Source organism: Trichosurus vulpecula, chromosome 6 (genome assembly GCF_011100635.1).
Source record: "Trichosurus vulpecula isolate mTriVul1 chromosome 6, mTriVul1.pri, whole genome shotgun sequence".
NCBI classification, from domain to species: Eukaryota; Metazoa; Chordata; class Mammalia; order Diprotodontia; family Phalangeridae; genus Trichosurus; species Trichosurus vulpecula.
The window spans coordinates 284,453,568-284,479,717 of NC_050578.1; the positions used below are offsets into that span (position 1 = coordinate 284,453,568).

General features: G+C 44.5%; 1 protein-coding gene across 1 annotated transcript in view; it reads right to left on the reverse strand.

Moving 5' to 3' along the window:
- The window catches only part of LRRC56 (leucine rich repeat containing 56), a 61,932-nt gene extending 36,872 nt beyond the window's left edge, over positions 1 to 25,060 (reverse strand). The window contains exons 1-2 of the mRNA XM_036763849.1: positions 24,984 to 25,060; positions 547 to 728 (exon numbers count right to left, since the gene is read on the reverse strand). Of these exons, the coding sequence (XP_036619744.1) occupies positions 547 to 711 (165 nt within the window). The 5' untranslated portion in view covers positions 712 to 728; positions 24,984 to 25,060. The remainder of the gene's footprint in view (positions 1 to 546; positions 729 to 24,983) is intronic.
- Positions 25,061 to 26,150: the final 1,090 nt, after the last annotated feature.

The following is a 26,150-nucleotide window of genomic DNA, read 5'->3' on the forward strand; positions in this document are numbered from 1 at the left end:
GAGCTGGAAGCACTGCCCAGAAAGGAGGTGACCAGCCCCAGGCTGTGCTGGTGGGGAAGCAGAGACCAAGGAGTACAAGACAGGGGCTGCTCCTTCAGGTGGGGGTTGGGCCAGAGGTTTGGCCAAGCTCTCAGGGCCATCCCAGGGCAAATCTGGCTGAGGGCCGCCCTGCCTTTCTTTCAGACTCACTGCTAGGAATACTCTTGCATGAACATGCAAAAGGTTTTCTTTGGTCCTGGTTCTGCTGCCTGCCAAGACCTCGAGGCTGTGATCCCCTAAATTCACCTAATCCTTATCACGCCTGCTTCGAAGCCCAATCCACAAGTCCTCTGAGGTCCACAGAAGGCTTGTCTTGGCACTGTTCTGTTCCCTAATTGTGCTACAGACAACCCTACACCAAATATGGCTGAGAGGGAGAAGCTACCCTGCAGTCCCTGGACGAAGGGGTGTGTGTGTGGCTGAAGCTGGGTGAAGCCAGGCCCTGTAGGCCATAGGAGGTAGGGAATGAGCCAGCCACCTGCCCAAGCAGGGGACAGCCAGACTCACCAGCTTGGAGGGGGACAGGTACTCCTCCAACAGCACCTCAGCACCGCCATCATCCTTGATCAGGGGCCTGGGGTTCTGGAGGCCATGCCAGCTCAGATCAGTCACACGCACGCTGGATGCTTCTGCCCGAGGACCTCGGTGGCCTCTGTCCCAGTGAGGGTCCATTCCCAGCTAAACTAACCCTGAAAACAAAGAAGGGAGAATCATGGCAACAGATAAGGGAGATCCAGCTCTTCTCCCCCCACCCCCCGCCCAAAAGAACAGCAAGAAAAAGCAACTGGTGAGGCCAGAGGATGGTATGGCAGGAGAAGAGAGAAGGACTTCCTGCCAGGTAGTCCTCTGAGCCCTGCCTGGGCCCTGAGCTTGCTGCCAGACCCACACCTGCTGAATCCTATCCAGCAGCAGCAGGAAAAAGAGCAGCGAAGTATCATCAAGACCCCTCCCCACTTCACAGGGCTCAGTCAGAGCTCCTTTAGCCCCCTCCAAGGAGAAGCTCAGGAGTTTAAAATGGGGGGCTCCTTGGAGAGACAGGAAATCATTATGTTAAGAAGAGCCAAGAGAGTGGAGCAATGCAGAGGGGCCAGAGAATCGCCAGGAGAAACAGCCCTAGAAATGAGAGGAGAAGAGCTGAAGAAAGGCTTGTGGAAAAACCAAATGAAGAGACCAAGAATGGGAAGCAAGCTCCCAGTCAAAGACTCGAGGGAGGGTCAGCAAAGGAGAGAAGAAGCTGGTAGCCTTAGGGAATGGAACTGGGACCAATGGAAGCTCGTGTGTTATCTCCTGCTGGAGCCACCTGGCCAGAAGCACTCCATTAGTGCCCCTGTACAAATCCCTTGTGGCCAAAGTCACGGCTGGGGCAGATCCAACCATGGGTCACCACCAGAGAGAACCCCCAAGGCTGAGCTCCCAGGCCAAAGGAAAAGCTCCATCGTAAAAGCAGCCTTGTTAGAGAGGAAAGGTGAGAATGTGGCTGAACAAAAGCCACACAGTGGGAACATGGAACAATCAAAGACTCTCAAGGTCTGAGCAGCCTGCAGAGCTGAGTATAATGCTATGGGAAAACAACTGGACCACCCTGAAGAGGTGATTTCCAACTGGACTTCCATGAATTCCTGCTGAGAAAGCCAGAGTTGGGCAGAGGTTTCAAAAGGTCGATGCAGGAGACTGAAAAACTCTGGAAAGGGAAGCTTGAACAACTTGAAAGGGCTAAGTGGTCACCAAGTATTTACATCCAGAAATGGGGAGAAATGGCGGGTCCCTTCAGAGCCTCATCATCTCCGAGGGTCAGTGAGGGAGCAATAGGAAAAGGAGAGGGAGGAATTGACTATTTCTTGTAAGTGGGGTGCCACAGGAAGATAATATGCAAACATAGAGGTGAGATGTGAGGATTATTATTTATCATTTAATAGTGTCTGAACCCAGCTTTGTGGGGCTAGACAGTTGTCTAACCAAAAAGCTGACCTCAGAGATTCTCCAGGGAAGCAGGATGATCCTTGGGAATGTTTAGAGCCCACTGAGTGCTTGTTTTGGGCTCCCCAAGTTCTTGTTTTGGATCCACCCAAGGTTGTATTTCGGGTTTCACAAATTAAATGAACTTACCTGCCAATAAACATCTGAAACTGCCCTTCCCTTGGAGCCAACCCACTGCCTGTGTGAACCAATGGGGCAAATGTCTTCATGCCCCAGTCTGAGTGCTATAGAATGTCACCCCACAAAGACCATGGTGGGGGCCAACTCTTCCGTCCAGCTCTCGCTCTCTCTACTGAACAATTTGACAAATTTCTTTGAAAAACTATTTCAGATTTTGGGGACTGGTCTTGTAAATGCTAGGTAGTAAGAGCGGGGCTCTCGTGAAACTTCTTTTTACCCAGGGTAGGCAAGGAAAATTTATACGCATACATATATATATATATATATACATACATACACATAAACACATGTACACAGTATGTATACATACACAAAATATACATATACACAGTATGCATAGTATGCGTATATATAAAATGTACATATACATAGTATGTATATATAAATAAAATATACATATACATGTATATTATACCGGTAGAAATACAGTAAGCACACAGCACTAACCTAGGATGGGGGAAAGGAGGAGACAGTTTAAGAAAGAGAAGAGCTAGGGATGGGAGAGATCCAGGAAAAACAGGGCAATCAGCTGTATGTGATAAAGCGGAGTAGCAAAGTGGGAAACAGACAAGGATATGACTGTGATTTGGGTCTTGTTCAAACAAGAGAAACTCTACTATTGATTTCATTGTCTTTATTTTAATTTTCCTCTGTAGAAAGGGAAAACATTTTTTAAAAGACAGAAATATTATCACAGGATTTATCGGGTGGAAAGAAAAGACTAGCAACAATCACAGCCATGAACGTGAATGAGATGAACTTGTTCATTAAATGGAGAACCTTCTAATTCAAGGTGGAATAGAAGGCACAAACCTGGCAACTTGCTTACAGAGAACACACTGACAACACCAAGACTCATGCAGAGTGAAAATGACAGACCCAAGGAGCATTTATTATGCTCCAGTTGATTCCCCAAAGATGGAAGACTAAATCATGATTTCAGATGAGGTAACAGGTGCTTGGTTGGTTGACATTCTCAAAGAGGACCAAAATGACATCAGTATGTTGGACTTCAGGTCCAGTATGCCCGACTGTGGCTGATCAGACCAACATGAGCTCAGAAGGCTCTACCGCCGGTTGGGCACAAATAGTTCATATGAACATTTGGTGTGGAACGGCTCTAAATTTGGGCATCTCATGTTTCTTTTGAGCTGCTGCAACTCTTCTTCACTCATGGAGCACAGTGCCTTCTTTGATGCAGATGCACCATACTGGGCGGTCCTGTGCCAGTGTCTCCCATGCCAAGCAATCATTTCCAAAGTTCTTCAGAGAGGCCTTGAGAGTGTTCTTGTATTACTTCTTCTGACTTCCATGTGAATGTTTTCCTTGCATGAGTTCTCCATAAAGTAGTCTTTTAGGCAAATGTGTGTTTGGCATTCAGACAACATGGCCAGCCCATCAGAATTGTGCTCTCTGCAGTAGAGTTTGAATGTTTGGCAGTTTAGTTCAAGAAAGGACCTCAGTGTCTGGTACCTTACCCTGCCAGGTGATCTTCAGAATCTTCCTAAGATAATTCAAATGGTAGCCATTCAGTTTCCTGGCAGGGTGCTAGTAGACTGTCCAGGTTTCACAGGCATACAACAATGAGGTCAGCACAATGGCTTTATAGCCTGGTAGGCAGGCTAATATTTCTTCCCCCCCCACACACACTTTCCTTTGATCTAGTTCTGGCAATTCATCAACCTCATTATCTATGTGGACATCCCTGAAAAGCAGACGGCCAAGGTAAGTGAACTTATCCATGGTATTCAAAATTTTCCATTTGCTGTAACTGATGGTTCCATGTATGGATGGTGTGGTACTGGCTAGTGGAGATGTTTTCTTGGTGTTAATTGTTAGGCCAAAATTAGCATTAGCAGCAGAGAATTGATCCATACTTTGTTGCATCTCAGCTTCAGAGGCTGCATTGAATGCATAATTATCTGTGAACACAAAGTCATGCACAAATTCTCCCTCCACTTTGGCTTGTAGCCTTTCCAAGTTAGATAGTTTACCATTAGTGTGGTAAGAAAAGAAAAGTCTGACTTTGATGCTATTTTTGGCCTCATTGAAGGTGTCTGACAACATGGCTGAAAACATCATGGTAAAAAGCATGAGAGCAAGCACTGTCTTCTGTTTACTTAAACACGATAAAACTTTGTGGATGCACCTTCAAAGCAAACATTGGTATTTAATAGACTACGTCATTGTAAGGAGAAGAGACAGACAGAATGTGAGAATGGTGAAGGTGATGAAGGTGATGTGTGGCACAGAGTACTGGACTGATCATAGATTTATCCTCTCTAAGCGACATATTCACATTCAACAAAAGCTGTGGCTCCAAGGCAAGATGACTACCAGAAGAATTCATGTCAAGAGATTATAGTGCTTCCCTGAGTGAACAGTTCATTGCTTACTTGGAGGGAAAGCTAAGCCAACACATAGCAGCAGTGGAGCAGAAAAGGAGTGGGCAGCTTTCAGAGATATGGTATCCAGCATCACATTTGCTCATCTGGGGCAAAGTACTTGCAAACATCAAGATTGGTTTGATGAAAATGATGGGGAAATTCAGAAGCTGCTAAGCAAAAACAGACAAACCAAAATGGGCCAGCTCCACAGAGTTTACCAGCAGGCTAGTTCAGCATCTCTAAAAGGCACATTCAATTTCATTGAAAGTAAAGTACAAGTGAAGCTTAGAGGGATGCAAGATTCTTGACTCAGCAAGAAGGAAGATGAAGTTTGATGTTGATAGTAACAATCCAAAGTGCTTTTGTGATGCCCTGAAGGCTATTTATGGGCCAAAGACCTTTGGTACATCTGAACTACTTAGTGCTGATGGAGCCATATTGATTAGTGATAAGGACAAGATCCTACAGAGATGGGCTGGACACTTCCATAGTGTTCTCAACAGATCATCATCAACCAATGTTAAAGTCATTGACTCTGTACCTCAGGCTGAAGTTAATCCCTCTAGCCGAATTTCCAACTGAAGAAGAGGTTTTGAATGTCATTACACTACTCTTGTGCGGCAAAGCGCTTGGTGCTGATTCTATTCTAGCTGAGATTTACAAAGCAGGGGATACACTGCTCATACAAGAGCTGACAAATTTTCTGGGTTATATGGCAAAAGGAAGCTGTTCCCCCAGGAGTTCAAGGATGCCTCCATTGTCCATCCCTATAAAAGAAAAAGAAATAGATTGTCCTGTAACAACCACAGTGAGATCTCTCTCTGAGTCATTGCTGGCAAGATTCTGCCAGAGTCCTCCTTAATAGGCTGATCAGTGGAGTAAGGTAACAATAAAAATAGATACAGTCACCAGAGACTAGCAGGGAATATACATAATTGTGCTTCTGGATAAGGCTCCCATCCTCTCTTTGGGTGCCTCTGGAGCAAGTATGCCTCCTGTGGGCATCTTGTCCACTACAGGAAGTCCACCCAACGCCTTGAGCTATTTTCACACTCCCCCCTTCTCTTCCCCCCAGCACAAGGCTGCCACTCAGTCACTTTCACTAGGTGATGGACCGGTCATGGATGTCCACTGGAACGTCCCTCATGCCCCTTCTCCAGTACCATTCCTTGTGTGTCATAAACAACTTTGTGCTTTTCACACTAACAGGGGGAGAAGGCACACATAGAAGAGTGGTAACTAGAGAAAGGTGTCTTGCTTTGGGAAAATGGAAAGGCTAAGGTTTTAACTGGATGTGGAGCCACAGAATGTCTTAAAACTGGGAGAGCCGCATCTGAGGGACTCACTCTGTAAGATCCCCAGGTGCTACACAGGAAGACCTAGATAGTAAGACAATCACTGTTGGGAACTTCAATGTGCTTCTTTCAGATAAAGACAAGTCTAACAGAAGGATAAATGAGAAAGAAATTAATAATCTGGATAGAGTATTAGAAAAATTAGTTATTATAAGGAGAACACCTATTCCTCAGCACCGTACAGCATTTTTACAGAAACTGACCATGTGTGAGGACTTAAAGAGGTCATGAATAAATACAGAAACAAAAATATCAAACACATCCTCATTGTCCACAATGAAATAAATTATAATAATAAAAGAAACATGAACAAATGACCCTGCAGCCAAAGAACCAACCATGGAAACAATAAATAATATTAAAGACAATTAAAACAATGAGACAACATATCAAAATTTGTGATATGCAGCTGCTGTAGTCAGCCTTAGGGCAAAACCTAACCCTCCAAACACATATCAGTAAAGAGAAGACCAACGAGTTGAGCATCTGACTAAAAAAATACCCAGGAAAGCAGCAAATTAATAATCATCAAACAAGCACAAAAAAAATACTGAAAAACAAAGAGGAGGTTAATAAATTGAAAAGAAAAAGACTTAAGACGGTAATAAAATGAATAGTTATTTTAAAAGACCAATAAAACAAACTATTAGCTAATCTTTTTTTAAAAGAGAAGAAAAAGTAAACTAACAAGTTAAAAATAGAAAGCATTCATAATGGAAAGTAAATTTTTTTGGGGGGGAGGCAGGGCAATTGGGGTTAAGTGACTTGCCCAAGGTCACATAGCTAGTACATGTGTCAAGTGTCTGAGGTCGGATTTGAACTCAGGTCCTCCTGACTCCAGGGCCAGTGCTCTACTCACTGCACCACCTAGCTGCCCGGAAAGTAAATTTTTTAAAATGATCAAAAACAATTATGCCTAATCATATGCCAATGTGGCACAGCCCTTTGGGCTATCCTTCAACTCACAGTCAAAGGCTGAGTCTCCTGGAAGACTGATGCTCTAAATTCCATGAGTCTGTGTTCCTCATAATTATAGCTCATGAACCCCTATCGATGTGTTTTCCTTTTAATCATCAGCCAGGGAACACAATTAGATTGGGGGAAAAGATATTTACTAGAATAACATACTAAGATTTCCAACAGAGGCACTACGTAAATGCTATTATTTAAATGACAAACAAAAGAAGTTGTATTTGATCCTACTGGAAATGTGAGATCCTGCTGGAGTTTACTGTGAATGGGGCGACGGTCAGTCATGCTGAAGAGATGTCACTGTGGCAGCTGCCCAGAGGAGAGGAAAGGGAAAGACTTGAGGCAGGAAGGACTTACCTAAATACAGCTTTAGGAGTCCATAGAAGCAAAGGATCATGGCTAGGATGTTCCAATTTTACAAAAGTAAGCCTACCTAAAGCAATGGATAGCTTTACAGACACACCCATCAAATCACTAAGAGGGTTACTGGACGATAAATTTGTGTCTCCTTTCAAGCACCCACCAGAGTACTTCAGGAGGGCAGGTAAACAAAACATTCCCATCTTCAGAAACAGGAGCATTGGACTGTGTCAGGAAATCCTATTCATCAATATATGCCAAAACCTTGCCCTTGAATTCTGATTTTTTTTCCCTGCTCCTGCATACCCCTATGCCAGGTTTCCCTACCTGGTCATCCAAGTCATGCACCCATGCTTCGCCCTCAGGTATCCTCTCATCATACCCCAGCTTTTCAGCTTCCTCAGTTAGATAGGGCTTGGCACAGTGCTTGGAACATAATAAGCACTTAATAAATGTTTACTGACTGTTATTAACTAATTCCCATCAATGTTTACTCCATCGACTAGGAATGGAATATCAGACTGTAAATGTCCTAAAATGTTGAGGTTGACTCTTTTGGAAGGGGCCCCGAGGAAACATTTTAAAACCATTTCAAATGCTCACAGCTTTCAGGGATTTGCTGCTAGAAACACAAAGTTGCTAAGTTTAAAGAAGAGACCAACAGCATCCTGGGGGCCCCTTGACTCAGTCTTTTGGGAGCCGACAATTGACAGTGTGTATGTGTGTATGTGTGTGGTTGTGGTCAAATAGAAATGAGGCTGGATGGCCTGTGACATAGATGAATAGAGACATGGTGTTAATGGGATTGGGGACCTGGTCCAGCTTGCCTCCAAGGGACGCAGCAATTTCCTTCTTCATGGAGTTGAGGAGGGCCATACCTGCATCACCAGCCACATAGGGGAGGGGCGGGAAGGCTGCTGGGTAGCCAGGTGGCCCAGCCATCTCCACTTTCCAGCTGCCATGAGGGGCAGTGGGCTAACAGGATATCCCACTGCCCACCATCAAATCTCTGTGGCCAAAGGCTACAACAAAGGCTGTAGGGAAGGAGGGGCATTTTCCTTGCTCTCGAGGAGAGCCCTCTTCTCTTCTACCCCTTCAGCTCCCACAGCTTCAACTATCATCTGTTTATAGATGACTCTAAGATCCTTATTCCATCTGTGTCCCTCTGCTGCCTTCCAGTCTCACACATCTCCCGATCTATGACATCTCCAGTTGGGTATCCCACAGACACCCTAAGTTCAACAGGTTCCAAACAGAGCTCATCACCTTTCTTTCTAAACGAGATCACTTTCTTTCTTGTTCAATCATTTCATTCAAGTTCAAATCTTGGTGACCCCATTAGGAGTTTTCTTGGCCAAGACACTGGAGTGGTTTGCCATTTCCTTCTCTAGTTCATTTTACGGTTGAGGAAACTGGGGCAAACAGAGTGAAGGGACTTGCCCAGGGTCACACAGCTAGGAAGTATCTGAGGTTGGATTTGAATTCAGTCTTCCTAACTCCAGGCCCAGCGTTCTGTCCACTGTGCCAGCTGATCCTAACCCTAAAATTTGTACCTCTGACTCTGAATCTAACCCTAACCCTCTGACTCCGACTCTGAATTTCTTATCACCAGTCACCCAGGGACACAACCTGGGTACAGTCCTCAACTCCTCACTCTTTTTCACCTACACCCCCATTTCCAGTCCTGTTTCCACCTCTGTAGCATCTCTCCAATATGCCCCCTTCTCTCCTGTGACCCTGGCCCCACCATGGCACAGACCCTTTTCTCCTCACCCCCCAGTAACCTTCTGGGCCATCTGCCTGCCTCGTCTCTTCCCACTCTAGTCCATTCCCCAATTACTCACCAAAGTCATCTCACTAAAGCTCAGGTCTGACCATGCCACCCCCTTCCCCAATCAGTCACCTCCATGGGCTTTGAAAGCCCCTCATAACCTGCCCCTTCGTGACCTCTCACATCTTCCTCCCCTGTGTACTCTATGATCCAGCCACATTCTCCTCCCATCTTAGGGATGAAAAAACTGAAGCTCTGACAAAGTGAAGGATTTGCTCATGATCACATACAGCTTGCAAGTGCCTACAGGAGGCCTGGCACCAAGCCTAGCTCCATCTAACATCTAATATTGCCTATCCCTGAAGCACAGTCACTAAGGACCTCTCTCTGCACCTGTCTGCCAGATGCTGAGGATGAATGGCTCCTCTCTGGGTCCAGCCGATGAGTTCTGAATCCACCTCATTGTGTTGCACTGGCTTACATTCTTTCCACCTTTTTACAAGGATGTCAAATGCCTTTAAGATCCAGGCAAATCCTGTCTACACCATTCCCCTGGGCTCCAGGTGGGCTGACCCTGTCACAAAAGGATTTGAGGTCACTCTTGATGAAGCCAATGTGATCCTGGGATTCTCTGCTCCCTTTTCCAGATGGCTTCAGGGAGTGAGCCACAGCTGTGGACCATGAAACTAAGCAGGTGAATCTCTCCCAAGTGGCTTGTTGACTGAGACTCTCCCACAATCAATCAACAAATGCTTAAGCACTTCCAAGGTGCCAGGTACTGGGGCTGCAAGGACCATGTGACCTGGGGTCAGGAGCAGGCAGGCGCTGAATCCTTCTGCTGGGGTCACCCCAGGCAGCCAGGATAAGAAGTCTAATTCCAGGGGGAGTTATGGACACTATGTGGAATGAAAGTTCTTTGCAAAGATAACAGTACAGGCTTGGGAGGGAGGGCTCTAGTATCTGAAGAGATCAGGAAATACTTCATGTAGAATGTAGATTGTGAAGGAAATGAGGGCCTCTAAGGGGACAAGGCCAGGAGGGTGAGGTAGAGTGCACAGAGCATTGTAGGTGAGGAACAGCAAAAAGTCCAGCTGAGCGGGGCCGAAGCTTGAGGGAAAGTGAGTAAAGGAAGATTGGGAGGAGTCAAACGATCAAGATGGAAGACCCGACATTTTCTCTGGTCCTCATCACCTTTCAGACACCTCCAAAATAAGAATGACACACAAGATAGAAAGCAATTTCAGCTGTCTCCACATCCAAGACACCAAGAACCCCATTGAAGTAGCAACTGCCCCACAGTCTCACTTAGCATGGTCTCCTCCCTGGTCCACCATACTCTGGCAAGACTTAGAACACAACTCAGTTCTGCCCCACCCCCTCTTCCCTGTGCTGGGGACAAACAAAAGGCAGAATGTTGGATCTTCCAGAAGTCACTTAGGGTAGACACTGAAGTCAGTGAAAAGCAGATTTTCACTAGCTGACTGATTGAGTCGTCCACTGTGGGAAGAAGCTGAAGCAACTTCAAGGTCCATTTGTACAATCAAGGCGAAAGAAGTCAGAAAGTGAGTCAGAGAGGAATAGAAGGCAAGAAAATTACCCGATGTCTCAGGAGCAAGAAAACCAGTGGGGAAAACATTATAATAGAAGAAAAAACTGCCTTCAGATCAGCTAAATGAGCCTGGACATTTAGAAATAAATATTGCAAGACAAAGGAAAATGAATCAATACCTGAAGAGATTGAGGACCCTGTGGATTGCCAAGAAAGCATGGAACCCCAGCAGGGTTTTCTTGAGTGGCTTAAAAAAGAGAATTGTGAAAGCAGAATTACATATCCTACAATATATTCCAAATAACCCAAGACCTTAATATTAAAGCTCATACTATAAAAGAAATTAGAAGTGGTTCATCAAGCTGTCAGGATGGGGAAAAGGAGGGTGAGACTTGGGAGGAGCTGATGACCTGGAGGGGAACTGAGGGGCTTAGGCCACGGTGAGGAGGAAGAACAAGATTTGGAGTCATTGGGGCGAGGGAAAGGTGGGAAGATGACCATGATCAGATAAAGAAACTCCAAAGCTCATGAACACAGGAGTGGAGGGCTTAGGTTGATGATGAGAGCAAAGGTCTGACAGTCTCTGTGCAGCTTTCCAAATCTTGATGGATAAATGTGGATTTATCCACACGGGGGAAATCACACAGACATGGCACTGCCTATGAACTGAAAGGATCTCTGAGGAGTAGCCACAGACAGAACCTGGAGGTGGGGACTGAGCTTGAGGAGGAGTCCAAGGGGCTGAAGACAATGAATAAAAGTGCTGCTGCTGCTGCTGCTGGACAGAGAGGGACCCCGGTCTCAGCAAGAGCCACAAGATGGAAGGAGTGGGAAAAGACAAGATAACCAAAGCAAGTCTTTGAACTCCAGAAAGCAGAACGGGAGGGCTGGTGGGGCAGGTGTGGAGGCAGTGGGGATGGGGAACAGGTTTTGAGCAGTGACAGCCAGGGGGTCAGAATCACTGAGAGGGATAAAGTATAATGGAGTGGAAGAATCTTAACCATTGAGGAAAGAGTCCAGGCAGAGCATTAGGTCCACTGGGGTAGGCAGGTAATTGGACTCTTCAAGGACCTCCTCCCCCCAACCAACCTTGGGAAGGGGGTGATGGTGATGCTGATTCCTGACAAGTCTAGCAGGCCTGACTCACAGCAGGCTGGATCATGCCAAGGTGTGGCCTGGGGCAATCTGGGCAGAAGACAAGAGTTTGGCTTTTGGGTGTGTCTGATGGGGAGCAGCCTGTCAGCACTGGAGAAGGCCCTGAGGAGAAGCCAAGGTAGAGGCTGGTGGCCTGGAATGGGGCCGATGTGGAGAACTCTGGGAAGATTTGAGAATGAGGAGGTCATAGGCCAGGGCATTTCTGTTAGGGTCTCCTGAAGCTCATTGGCTGGGACATGAAAGGTGTGGCAGCAGCTCAGCCCTGGGGAAATTCAATTGTCTGGTCTGGACAAGTACAAATATTTGTATTTGCCCAATCCTTCCTTACCCCTTCCTCCCTCTTCATCTTCTCCTTCTCTGTCTTCTTCTCTTTTCATTTTCCCCCCTGTACCTTATCCCAGAGTGCAGCAAATAGGGTTGGGGTGAGCAGATTTCTTCCTTCCTTCTCTTCTCTCCATTCAACCAAGAAAAGTTAAATAATGACTTTCAGAAAAGGATCTGCTGTATGTGCATATCCAGGGACCAGAGAGGGGAATGTATATACCTCTAGTCCTGGCTGCCTTCTGGTTTCTTTTCTGTGTATAGGTCAACAACTAGAGCTCTTGCAGAAGCACATGGCCTGGGGCAACATTTGTTCTGTGGAAACATTTTGTTCTTTCAGTTGGAAAATTCCCAGGTTTGAGCATCTGGGGCACTGGCCAGCAGAAGAAGCAGTTCTCTCCCCTATGTGACCCCCTGGAGCTGGAGCCATGTCATAGGGTAACAAGACATCTGGACTTTGACCACCATTTCCTGATACTGTTGTGAGTTGCTTGGGCCTTCAAATTTACCTCCCTGGGATAGTCTAATGGGCTGCTTGAGTACTTCATATATCTTTGGATCTGCTCACCAGCTTCTCTGAGTTCTTTAGCTGTTATGTATTTTGGGGGAGACAGAGGCAGGAGGGAGGTTGAAATAAAAGAACGTCCTATACCCAATATGTATTTAGTGCCCTAAATGCTTCTGTGGGAATTGGGAACCTTGTTACTCACATTTGGAGAAATGTGAGTGATGTGAGAAGCAAGCCATAACCATGAAAGTATTTAGAGGTGTTTTGGGAGTATTCCAGAGGGGAACAACAATCCAAAGAAAGAAACTGATGTTCTTGGAGTCATCCCCAGTAATGGACCCCATCTGTGTGAACCTGGGGTCATGGTCACTGCTTAAGCATTAATTTCCTGATACTTCCAACTATCAAAGTCATCAACCCAACACTAGATAAAAACAGACTCACTCTTCTAGTATGGAAGCAAGTCAGTCCTCATTTCCTTCCCAAAGGCCTGCCTGCCAAAAACCACTATTAGAAGGTGGAACTCTGGGACCTGGGACTCTTTCTCTATATTACAGCCAAGGAGCAGTTGATGGTGTTAAGAGAACATTAGGAGGTCAGTGAGACCTCTTTCTTCCTCAGTTTCATGGGACCTTGGTACTCAGAGGACAGATCTTTAAGTTATCTAAGATTTTAGGGGAGAAAAAGCCTATCCCATAAACATAGGCTGAAGACACAATGCCAGCATTCCAAGGGTGCTCTTCTCACCTCCTCAGAATTCCGCTGGGAGGGCCCCCTCTTCACCATTCACATCATCCCCGTTGTTCCCAAATTTGGACCAATGATCCACTCATTATAGCAGGAACCCTCCTGCCATCCCACCTTCAATGGCTTCTCCGCATGTTTTATGGTGGATCTTCTGGCATTTTCCTTCATTTTGAGGTTTTCTTTTTCCTCTACTTAGTCTTACAAACCCCTGCAATCTAAGGTCTGGGGCATTCTGAGTAGTCTGTCTCAGGTTAAGTCTAAGACCTTTAGGGTTTAGACATCTAATTATTAGGGCACAATTTCCAGCCAAAGACAACTTAGAAGGTCAGCAGGAAAGGTCTTTCATACCTGGGTGAGAGTAGGGTACAGTCCAGTGCAGGTCTGGACCCAGCAAACCAGGAGCAGGTCTTGGGAGCCAGTGAATCAGCAGCTGCAGTAGTTGCTTCTGGAGCTCTCAGCCCACAGAAAATAAGGGGGTCAAACAACTGGTCAGAAGGAGATTACAGGGGTCTCTTTGCTAGCATGACTCTTTTGCTTTGCCATACTCAGATCTGGGTCATAGCTCCTGGGTGGCAGTCCTGGGGTGAGGAGGAGCACTAGCTTCACCAAGCAGAGTTTGTGGCTACAATGAAGTACTGACCCTCCTCACAGTTCCAGGGCAGAAAAGAATGCTTATGGTTCCTCACAGACCAGAGCACAGACCAGGAGAGAAGTAAACACCTGTCCTTAGATTGTATCACCTTGGAAGAACTGAAAACTTACAGATCCCTTGAAATATCTCTGCAAATAGCTGCACAAAATCCTTGAAGTTTAGGGACAGTGTACCACTCTCCACCCTGGAAGCAGAACCCTACTTTAGCAAAGAGTTAAGTCAAGAAATAGGCTGGGAAAGTGAGAAACAACAGGAAAAATTCTGACCATAGGAAGTTACTATGGTGACAAGGAAGATCAAAATACACACTCAAAAGAAGACAACAAAGTCAAAGCTCCTACATCCAAAGCCTCCAAGAAAAAAATGAATCGGTCTCATGCCATGGGAGACCTCAAAAAGGATTTTGAGAATCAAGTAAGAGAGGTAGAAGAAAAATTGGGAAGAGAAATGAGAGAGACGCAAAAAATAATGAAAAATGAGTCAACCAAAGGAGGCACAAAAAAATACTGAACAAAATAATACCTTAAAAAACAGATTAAGACAAATGGTAAAGAGATCCAAAAAGTCAATGAGAAGAATGCCTTAAAAAGTAGAATTGGCCAAATGGAAAAGGACATACAAAAGCTCACTGATGAAAATAATTCCTTCAAAATTAGAATTGAGCAAATGGAAATTAATTACTACGAGAAACCAAGAAGCAATAAAACAAAACCAAAAGAATGAAAAAATAGAAGATAATGTGAAATATCTCATTGGAAAAACAACTGACCTGGAAAATAGATCCAGGAGAGATCATTTAAAAATTATTGGATTACCTGGAAGCCATGATCAAAAAAAAAGCCTAGACATCATCTCTCAAGAAATTATCAAGGAAAATTGCCCTTCTAGAACCAGAAGCTAAAACAGAAATTGAAAGCATCCAGCAATTACCTCCTGAAAGAGATTCCAAAATGAAAACTGCCAGGAATATTATAGCCAAATTCCAGAGATCCCAGGTCAAGGAGAAAATGTCGCAAGAAGCCAGAAAGAAACCATAAAAGTATGGAGCCACAGTCAGGATAACACAAGATTTAGCAGCTTCTGCATTAAAGAACTGGAGAGCTGGGAACATGATATCCCAGAAGGCAAAGGGGCTAGGATTACAACCAAGAATCACCTATCAAGCAAAACTGAGTGTAATCCTTCAGGGAAAAAAATGGATATTCAATAAAATGAGGGCTTTAAAAGCATTCTTGATGAAAAGCCCAGAACTGAATAGAAAATATGATTTTTCAAATACAAGACTCAAGAGAAGCATAAAAAAGTAAACAGTAAAGGAAAATCACAAGGGACTCAATAAGGTTAATATGTTTATATACCTACACGGGAAGATGATACTTGTAACTCATAAGAACTTTCTCATTATTAGGGCAATTAGAAGGCATATATATATATATAGACAGGGGCACATGGTGTGAGTTTAATATGAAGAGATGATGTCTAAAAAATAAAATTAAGGGTGAGACAGGAACGTACTGGGAGAGAGAGGGAGAGGTACATGAAAGAGGCAAGAAAAAGCTTTTACAGTGGAAGGGAAGAGTGGGGAGCTGAGGGGGAGTGAGTGAACTTTACTTCATCAGAACCGAATCAAAGAAGGAATAACATACACACTCAATTGGGTATAGAAATCTATCTTACCCTACAGGAAAGTAGGAGGGGAAGGAGATAAGAGAAGGGAGGGGGATGATAGAAGAGAGGGCAGATTGGGGGAGGGGATAGTCAGAAACAAAACACCTTTGAGGAAGGACAGGGTGAAAGGAGAGAGAGAGAATAGAATAAATGGGAGGGGGAATAGGATAGAGGGATATACAGTTAGCAAAAGCACTGAAAAAAATCTGAAGCAAGTTTCTCTGATAAAGGTCTCATTTCTCAACTGAGTCAGTTTATAAAAATAAGAGCCATTCCCCAATTGATAAATGACCGAAAGATATGGTCAGTTTTCAAATGAAGTAATCAAAGCTATCTATATGAGGTGCTACCTCAAACCTATTAAATTAGCTAAAAGGACAGAAAAAGGTAAATGACAATATTGGAGAGGATGTGGGAAAAATGAGACATTTAACGCACTGTTGGTGGAGTTGTGAAGTGATTCAACCAGTTCTGTAGAGCAATTGGAATTATGCCTAAAGGCTATAAAACCATGTATACTCTTTGACCTAGCAAACACCCTTACTAGGTCTGTATCCAAAAGAGACAACAAAACAAAAGGAAAAGGACCTACATGTAAAAAAATATTTCTAGCAGCTCTTTTCTGGTGGCAAAGAATGGAAATTGAGGGGATGCCCATCAATTGGGAATGACTAACAAATTGTGGTATGTGATTATGATGGAATACTATTGTGCTGTAAGAAACGATGAGTAGGAGCTCTCAGAAAAAACCTGGAAAGACTTACATGAGCTGATGCAAGATGAAATATGCTGTGTAAAGTAACAGCAATATTTAAGATGATCAATTGTGAATGACTTAGCGATTTCTCAGCAGTATATTGATCCAAGAAAACTCTGAAGGACTTATGAAAAATACTGTGCATCCCCAGAGAAAAGAACTGATGCGTCTGAATATAGATGAAGCATACTTTTTTTTAAACTTCATTTTTCTTGAGGCTTTTTTGTCTATGTTTTCTTTTACAACATGACAAATATGGAAATGTTTTGCATTACTACAGTGTATAATCTATATCAAATTGCTTGCCTTCTCAATGAGGGGAGGTGGAAAGGAAGGAAGGAGGGAATTTGGAACTCAGAGTTTTAAAGACAAATGTTAAAAATTGTTTTTACATGTAACTGTGGAAAAATAAAATACTAAATAAATTTAAAAAAAACACACAATGCTCCCTAGGGCGAACCTATCTGAAAAAGACTAAATTAGTGGGTTATAAACTTATTATCAATTAATAACTGGAGGCAGTCAAAAATGAATGCTATCTTAGGTTAAATTAAGAGAATCTCAGAAGTAGTGGGTCTTCTGTAAATCAAACCTAGTGGCCGGTATTTGAGAAACGATAGGAATACTGAAGGAAATAACACCTTAAAAATAGACTAACTCAAATGAGAAATGATAGGACACTGATTACTGGGACAAAAATTCCCTATTCAACAAAAATTGTTTCAAAATTGGAAAGTTGTTTGGCAGAAATTAGGTTTAGATTAACAGCTTACACCACATAGCACAATAAGTTCTGAATGAATACATGACCTAAATATAAAAGGTCACACCATAAAAAAAATTAGTGGCAATGAAGGAAAGAGATAAGCATGATCATGGAAGATCAAAAAATTTAATTTGTATAAACACTCTAACCCCATAAGTGCAGAACAGTTACTGATCTGTGTGGGTTGAAGGGATTTCCTCACTAGGCTTCTCTATACTAAAAAAAATTACAGGTACTATATTTTTAAAGGAAAGAAAAGCTCCCACATGAACCAAATCAATGGATACGGAATCAGAATCAGTTATTTGGGAAAAGTCTTAAAGACGGAATGTATTTGTAATGGAGGTCTGATATTCAAGATAAATAAGGAACTGATACAAAAATACATCAGGAATAATGAGCCATTACTCATTAGACAAATAGAGATAGAAATTGGACCTGTGGTATCATTAACATAGGGAACTCAGAGGAGAAAATTCCCTTTGCCATGAAAACCAGAAGGTAGAAATGAGGAGGGAGGGCATTCCAGGCATGGGGAATAGCAGAGTTGGGAAATATGGAGTACTTTCTCCAAGTAAAAGCAAGGAGGCTGGTGTCACTGTTTTCAGAGTGTCGAGCAGAAGGAGTAAAGTGTACAATGAGAAAATTGGGGGTGGGAAGGCTGTATTGGCAATCAAGATGGGCTCTTAGCACTTATTCAACGAAGTGCCCTTGAAGACTTTGGCCTTTGTTTCCCTGATTAAATTACGAATCTTTGATGACTCCTTGCCTCAAAGGAAAGCCTAGTTAATATGGGTTTGAGTGACATGTTTTGTGACATCAGAGGCTTTTAGACCACGTGGGTTGTTTAAGTCGAATTTTTGTGATGATTTTAGGTCACATGGATGAGTCGCATGTGTGACTCACCCGTGACCCTGAACAAGATACATAAAACCAGAGGTTGGCTTTCTTCTTTTTTTGGAGCTCTGAGCCACAGCAGGAGTGGTACTTGACTCTAGGCAAGCCATTGTTATGAGCTCCCTGGCTTTGAAGAAAACTCCAATGTTTGGACTTTGTTAAACTCTGGTAACGATGCATTGGAATTGAATCAGACAAGATCTGTTGATGTCTGTAATCTGTTTGCTCTGAAGTTCAGGGTGCTGACTTTTTCCCCTGAACTAAGTGAATGGTATTTGTATGCTGGATTAAAGTAAGATTGTTAACCCCTTAACGTTGCTTTCCTTAGTAAAGCAGATCAAAGAACTTGGGCTGCAGCATTCTGGTGCTGGTTGTTGTTGGTTTTATGCAGCCACAGTAGCTGCTAGCTGAATTATTGAAACAAAGGCTAGATTATGAAGGGCTTTGAATGCCAAAAGATTTATATTTGATCCTGGAACTGACAGGAGCCCCTGGAGTTGATTGAATAGATGGAGGGGAGGGAAGGGAGAGGGTGACATGGTCAGACCTGAGCTTCAGGAAAATCACTTTGGTGCCTGAGTGGAGGATGGACTGGAGAGTGGGGAGAGAGTGAGGCAGCAGACCTCCAAGCAGGTTATTGCAATCAGGTGTGATGAAATAAGGGCCTGCACCAGGGTGAAAACAGAGTCAGAGGAGAGAAGGTAGTGTATTAGGAGAGTATAAGGGCAAGCAAAGTGGATTTTTTTTTTTTGCCATTTTTCTGTTTGTGTTGCTCAGTTTCCCAGCCTCAGTCTCACATGCTTCTGCGCGAGCCAGTCGGATGTGTACATGGGCTCTAGCCGGTCAGAGGACTTACATACGGGTCAGATGCCGACCTAGAACCATATATAAAGAAAGCTGGCGGTGTGAGAGAGCCAGCGTTGAGAGGGTGAGCCAGCGTTGAGAAGAAAAGAATGAAGACAAGAGACAAAGAAGAAGAATGAGCTTTGGGCCTTGAGCTGAGAGAAGAAACCTTTAAGAGCTGAGAGGAGACTTCTGAGATTGGAGAGGAGACCTTGGATGGAAGAGACTTGCTGGAAGGAGCTTTGAGGTGTAAAAGCAAATAGAGCTGTAGGGTAGAAACCTGCCCATGAGAAGGAGGTGAGATCTCCTCTCTGCTCTCAGAGGTTTCCTCTCAGCTCTTAAAGGTTGTCCTCTCAGCTCAAGGCCCAAAGCTCATTCTTCTTTGTCTCTTCTCTTCATTCCCTTCTTCTCCATACTGGCTCACCCTCTCAATGCTAAATCTCTCAATGTCTGCTCTCTCACACCTCTGGCTCTCTTTATATTTAGTTCTAGTTGGCATCTGATTGGCTAGAACCTACATGTACATCTGATTGGCTCAGCGAGGAAGCATGTGAGACTGAAGCTGGGAAACTGACCAACACAAACAGGAAAACAGCAAAAAAAAAAAAATCCCAGTGCCAAAGAGAGGCTTTTGCAGAGGTGAACTCGACCAGAGATGGCCGAGAGGTGAAACCAACCAGAGATGTTTCAGAGGTGAAATCCCCTAAAGATAGTGCAGACATGAACTTCACAAAAGATGTATAGAGGTGAAATCAACAGGTCTTGGCACCATACTGGATGGGGGGGGGGTGAGAGAAAGTGAGGAATCTAGGATGAGTCCTAGATCTCGAGCCTGAGGGACTAGGGGGAAGGTAATACCCTTGACAGTAATAGGGAAGCTCTGTGTGTGTGTGTGTGTGTGTGTGTGTGTGGTGCACCGGGGGGAGTGGGGAGGGTTTAGAAGGAAAGATAAGTTTTGGGCATGTTTAAGTTTAAAATGTCTGCTGGACACCCAGTTCAAGATATCTGAAATGCAGTTGGAGGATACAAGATTGAAGGTCGGCAAAGAGGTTAGAGCAGGATAGGTGGATGTGAGAACAATCAGCATAGAGATATGGTCATTAAATCCATGGGAACTGATGAAATCAGCATGTAAAGTAGTATGGAGGCAAGAAGAGCCCTGAGGGATACCTCTATGGTTAGAGAGCATCTGGAGAAGCGTCCAGCCAGGGTGACAGAGGAGAGTGGCAGAGAGAGAGGAGGAGAACCAGGAGTGGGGAGGAGAGAGGATATCCTGCAAATCTAGAGAAGAAAAGAATATCCAGGAGGACGAGAGCAATCGCCAGTGTCCCAGGTTGCAGAGAGGTTAAGGAGAATGAAGATGGAGAGAAGAAAGGCCATTGGATTGGCAATTAAGAGGTTGTTAATAACTCTGAATCATAGACTTCGAGCCAAGAAAAGAACGGTTTCAAGCCATCTAGTTAACCTCTTCATTTAAGGATGAGGAAGCCAAGGCTTGATGAGGCTCTGTAGTTGTGGTGGCAGAGCCAGTATTGAGCCTAGGCCTCTTCGAAGGATTGGGGCTCACTGATGCAATGCCTCCCAGAAAGCATTCGTCTGCTTGAGGGGTGTGCGTGTGTGCGTGAGTGTCTGCGTGTGTGTTGATTGTTCCCAGTTAGACTGGCCAGTAGATTTCCCACAACCCCACTTTTACCCACTCTGGTATCAAAGGTAGCAGGTATCTGAGTGTATGTGGGTGTGATTTAGTGATTGGAGATAAAACACTCTCTCTGTCTCTCTCTCTGTCTCTGTCTGTCTCTTTTCTCTCTCTCTCTCTCTGTTTCTGCTTCCCTCTCTCTTCCTCTCTCTCTCTCTGTCGCTCTCTCTCGCTCTTGTCTCTCTCTCTGTCTCTGCATTCTCTTTTTCTCTTGTCTTTGTCTGTTCTCTCTGTCTTTGTCTCTCTCTCTCTGTTCTTTTCTCTCTCTCTCTGTTCTCTCTCCTCTCTCTGTCTGTTTCTCTCTCTCTCTGTGTTTCTCTCTCTCTGTCTCTGCCTGTCTGTTTCTCTCTCTCTGTCTCTCTCTCTTCTCTCTCTCTGTTTCTCTCTTCTCTCTCCTTCTGCCTCTCTGTTTCTCTCTGTCTCCGTCTTCTCTCTCTCTCTGTCTCTCTCTCTCTCTCTCTCTCTCTCTGTTTCTCTCTCTCTCTCTCTCTCTCTCTCTCTCTCTCCCCAGTCAATGCTGTAGTTTTAGTCACCACCACCACATTCTCTTCATGGTGGTCTTTTTGCCAATAAGCCATCATGAGTCCTGATAAATGAGGTCACCAACTATCCGCCAATTGCTCCTGTTTGGTATTTAAAGCCTGTCTTTCTATTACATGATCAACATGATGGAGGACTAGGCATTTTTTTTCCCCAAATTCATGCGGATCATTCCCAAGAGATAAAGTATTTTCTGCCATCTCTATGAGCTTAGACACCAAGAATGCTAAGGAGGTAATAAATCATTGAACAAACTGCAGAAAGGGCAAATCCTTCATGAGCTCACTCAGCATCCCTTCCCACAGACCCCTGCCCTGACAGGGCTGCATAAAGCCAACCCAAAGGCCTCCAAAACAAACCCCTCTCTGTCCCTACCACAACCCCCACAACACAGAAAGTAGGAAGCATGTTTGCAAGAGAACTCAACTCTGCCCTCCCCCATCACCACACCACCTTGCCCATGGAAAGAAAGAAGCTGTGTTGGCCACCCTCCCCCGCTTGAATGAAGCATACAAGCATGGTACAAGCAGGGATAGTCTCAAAGGGAAGGCATTAAGACTGAGAAGGACTAAGGAACCATCTTGTAGAAGGGAAACTAGCTAGGACTTGGGAAGCCAAGAGTCAGAGGTGAAGAGAGAACATTCCAGGGAATGGGAAGGGAAAGAGCCAGAGAAAATGCTCTGAATTAGGAGATGGAGGATCTTGTTTGTGGAACAGCCAGGAGGCCAGCATCACTGAATCAGAGAGTACATGTGGAAAGAGTAAGGTACAAGGAGACTGGAAATGTGGAAAGGGGCCAGGTAATGAAAGGCTTTTAAAAAGACAAATAGGAATTCACATTTCATCCCTAGAGGTGATAGGGAAGCCACTAAAGTTTAATGGAAGATCATCAAATATAAAGGAAAGGATAACACAAGATTATTTTGCACTTACCAGAAGCCACAGAAGAGAATGGAATAATATGTTCCAAAGAGTAAAGGAGCTCAAGATGCAACCCAAGGTGAAATACCCCTCCCCCAAAACCTTAGCCTAATCATTAATGAAAAAATGGGCATTCAATTAAAAAGAGGCATTTGGAGCATTATTACAAAGAAAACTAGACTTAATAGATTGTTTGCTTTTCAAACACCCTAGGCAACAGAAATGCGAGAAGGGTAAACACGAAAAGCAACCAAGGGAAGGCAGCGATATTGAAATAAATTATCCTGAGTTAAAAAAAAGGACACCTGTGTAGTTACACAACTGCTACTGCAAAATAACAACAGAGGGAACATCAAGAGGTTTCTTTTGAAGAGCGCATGAGGAGACAAGGGTGAAACCTGAGCTTAAATGGCCTGAGTCACCACAGACTTCCGTCCACGGTGAACCATTGTTTCTGTGGGACTAAACTGCAGAATGGCAAGATGCATAGAAGAGGAGAAGGAGAAAGAAGAAGGGAGTGCATGTGAGGCCCCCCTAATCAAGTCAATAGCTAACAAGGAAGGAAAACAACTTCTTTGGTCTTTCTGGAAAGAAGAAGAGAATGTGTGAGGTGGCAAGGGGAGGGAATGAAATGGGGGAAGAGAAAGGAGGAAATCTCAGCTTAGTTCTGGGAGGGGACTCTACTGAAGAATGTTCCCATGGTGACACTCTATAATGGGAGATAGGACCTTCCCAGGGGTCAGGTCTGCTAGGATTTGGCTTAGAGGGACCACTATGGCTAAGAGAGTATTATGCCTCCATAGACAGCATCCTGCAATCAGGGCAATCAGATCTTCTGAGGGCAACTAATGCCCAGAATTGTGGGAGAACCTAGATCCAGAGAGACTTCACGACAAATGGGCAAAAGGTATCTGGGGGAGAGCAGGGCCCCTCAAAATCAGGGAACAGGAGAATTCTTACTAGGGGCAATACTCTCTATCACTTTGAGGAATTGGTATTTCTAGGGGTGAGGACAATGGAAAAAGGGGACTGGGGGCCAGATCTACAAGACAAAACCACAGTAGCCATTGAGAAGAGGAAAGAATAGCTTTAATTCCATCAGGAGTATAGAGACTAAAGAAGGAATAAATGAGTATGAGGCCATGAAATTGAAGAATAAAAGTCTAGAATAAAAAAGGAAGGAAAATAACACTGAATAAGGTGGAATTTTAACACCTTACTCCCCTCCCTCTGCACTCAATGTTCTAAAAGGGCTTTCTTGATACTCTGGCTCTAAGAGATTCTATCTCCCACCTTCCTGGAACATTCTGCTTCTCTCCCCAGCCTCTTGGAATCCCTCTCTCCTTCACAGTTCAGCTCATCTGCCAACTCCTGCAAGGGGCTTCCCAGATCCCCGTTGCCTCCCTGCCAATGAGCTGGTACTAGAGGGATTATAGTGACAGATTTCAAGCTAGAAGAGACCTCAGAAGCTGCCAAATCCAGCCTCTTCATCTGATAGATAAGGACGCTAAGGCCAGAGACGTTGGTCAATGCCGCCATAGTTAGTAGCGGAGCCGGGGTTTGATCTCAAGTCTTCTCTCTTCCTTTCCACTCTATTTTCTGTTTATTCACCCATGTCATTATGATCACTCCCCACTCTACCACAGTGGGATGGATGCTTTGGGAGGGTGGGGCTTGTTTTTCTTTTGGCCTTTGGGTTTCCAGGGCCCGGTACAACATCTGGCACATAGTATGCATTTTATAAATTCCTGGTGAACTGAATTAAATATATTTGTTCCCCTCTGAATAGGTAGGTCAAGAAAATTTAGTAAAGTGGCAAACCTTTCCAAACTACCTCCTGAATTTAATGCCATACCTATCAAAACAGTAGTAGGCTTTTCCATAATTAAAGTCCCAACAAAATTCATAGAGGAAAATAGACAAGAACGTGAGGAATAACTATGAAAAGAAAACTGGCAAAGGGGAACCGCAGGAGAACCCTGAAACTTCCACCATTGCTTAGGCCGCTGAGAAGGTTCACGAAACATTTCCCGTTTCTATTCTTACTTATCTTGCAAGAATTCTATGAGTGATTCAGATGCTACGATAACCCTCATTTTACAGATGGCGAAACGGAGGCGGGCAGAGGGGCAGTGCCTTGCCCAGGGTCACCCAGCTATGAAGTGTCTGAGGTAGGATTCCAATCTAGCCTTTCTGGATACCAAGTCCAAACTGGGCCCACTATACACGATACCTTTGCATCAGTCAAAAAACTGGCATTTACTTTATTAAGTGCCTACTGTGTTCCAGACACTTCCTAAGTAGGAGCAAAATAATTTTTGCCCTCAGGTAATTTATGTGCTGATGTTTATGTACACAGATATCTATGAGATACAGGTGAAGTAGACACAAAGAAACTTAGCAGAGAAGGCATTGATAGCATCTGGAGGAACATGGAAAGGCCTCCTGCAGAAGGGGGCATTTGAGCTGAGGCTGAGGGGAGGAGGGAGAACATCCCAGGCATGGGGGACAGCCAGGGCAAAGGTGCAGAGGCAGGAGATGAGGTTGGAATGTGAGGAACAGCCAGAATACCAGTCTGGCTAGACCAGAGTGAAGGATAGTAATGTGTAGGCTAGAGAAAGAGGAAGGGGCCAGGATGGAAGAGCTTAAATGCCAGAGTTTACATTAGGTCTTAGAGTTCCTCGGAAGCCCCTGGGAGGAGGGGAGATAACACGGTGCCTATACTTTGGCAGCTGGGGGTGGTTGGACAAGGAAGAGGCAGTGAGACCAATTAGGAAGCGGTTCCAGTAACCTTCCAGGCAGCAGATGATGAGGGCTTGAGCAATGCATAAGGGGACAAAAAGTCAGACAACAGGGTGGAGAGGAGGGTGCTTGGGGAGAATGAGTCAAGGCTGATCCAGAGGTGGCAAGCACAGGTGCTACCTTTGACAAGAAGAGGGAGTGAGCAGCTCGAGGCTGACCTGGTCTCCAACTTCACCGTTCCACTGAAGCTGACCTCTCCATGTCCTGGAAAGCAAGAATTAGAAAAACACACGGCATTGGGGAAAGAGTAAAGAGAGCTGTCAATGCCCCAACTAGAAACCCCCAAACAAAATCTCTGCATTTGAGAAGCCATGGAGAAAGTGAGGACCATGTGACAAAACTATATGGGGAGCCAGGCTATGGCAACATGGCCCAAAAGGACAGCAGCGAGGAGCAGGTCCTGCCCACACAGCCTCGAACAATTCTAACAGGGTCAGTGACAGAAATAGCTGCTGTTTTTAAAAACTGCCAGAAAATGAGCAACGAGCTCGTTATCCAACTGAAGGAAAGGGAAGAAAGAAAAATAAGCACTTATTAAGTGCCTGTTGAGTGCCAGGCACTGTGTGAAGTGATTTACAAACACTATCATTGGGGAGAAAATTCATGATTTTGATTCTATAAAAGATAACAGAATTTTGTACCGTAAAATCAATGTTTCAAAAAGAAACAGATTGGGACAATATTTGGGGCAAATATGTCTATTAAAAACCCCTAATATGTGATGTCTTATGCTATGCTAATGCTGCCCCCATGGAGCAACAGCCAAAGTATAGGAACAAAGAATTTATAAAGGAGGACATTCCAACTTCAGACGACCTCAGAAGGTGCTGCATTCCCTAAGAAATGAGAGTAACAAAAATCTATCATCTCAAAATAGCCCCAGAAACCCGCTAGAATGCGAAAAGCACCCCAAGCCCTTCTCCTTCCTCCTCTCATTCCCACAGGATACTGGCCCTGGCCACCCTGTCCAGCATGGCTTCAATTGGACTCACAGCTAGTTACTTGTCATGGCGGGAGAGGTGGAATCCTCCTTGCCCAATGGCCTCTTCCAGCTTCCTCCTCTACCACCATCACCAGCCACCTCTCTCCCATTGGGGTTCATTCATCCCAAAATACCATCACCTAACCCAATCCTAAGGCCATTGCAGTGGACCCCAGCCGCTCTCCCTCCTCTCTCAGCAAATTCAGCATAGGCTCATAGTGGGGATCTTTCCCCACCTCCTGCCCTCATACTGGGACTTGACACACACATTGGTTTGCTCAAATGCTTTCCTCCACTCCATCTCA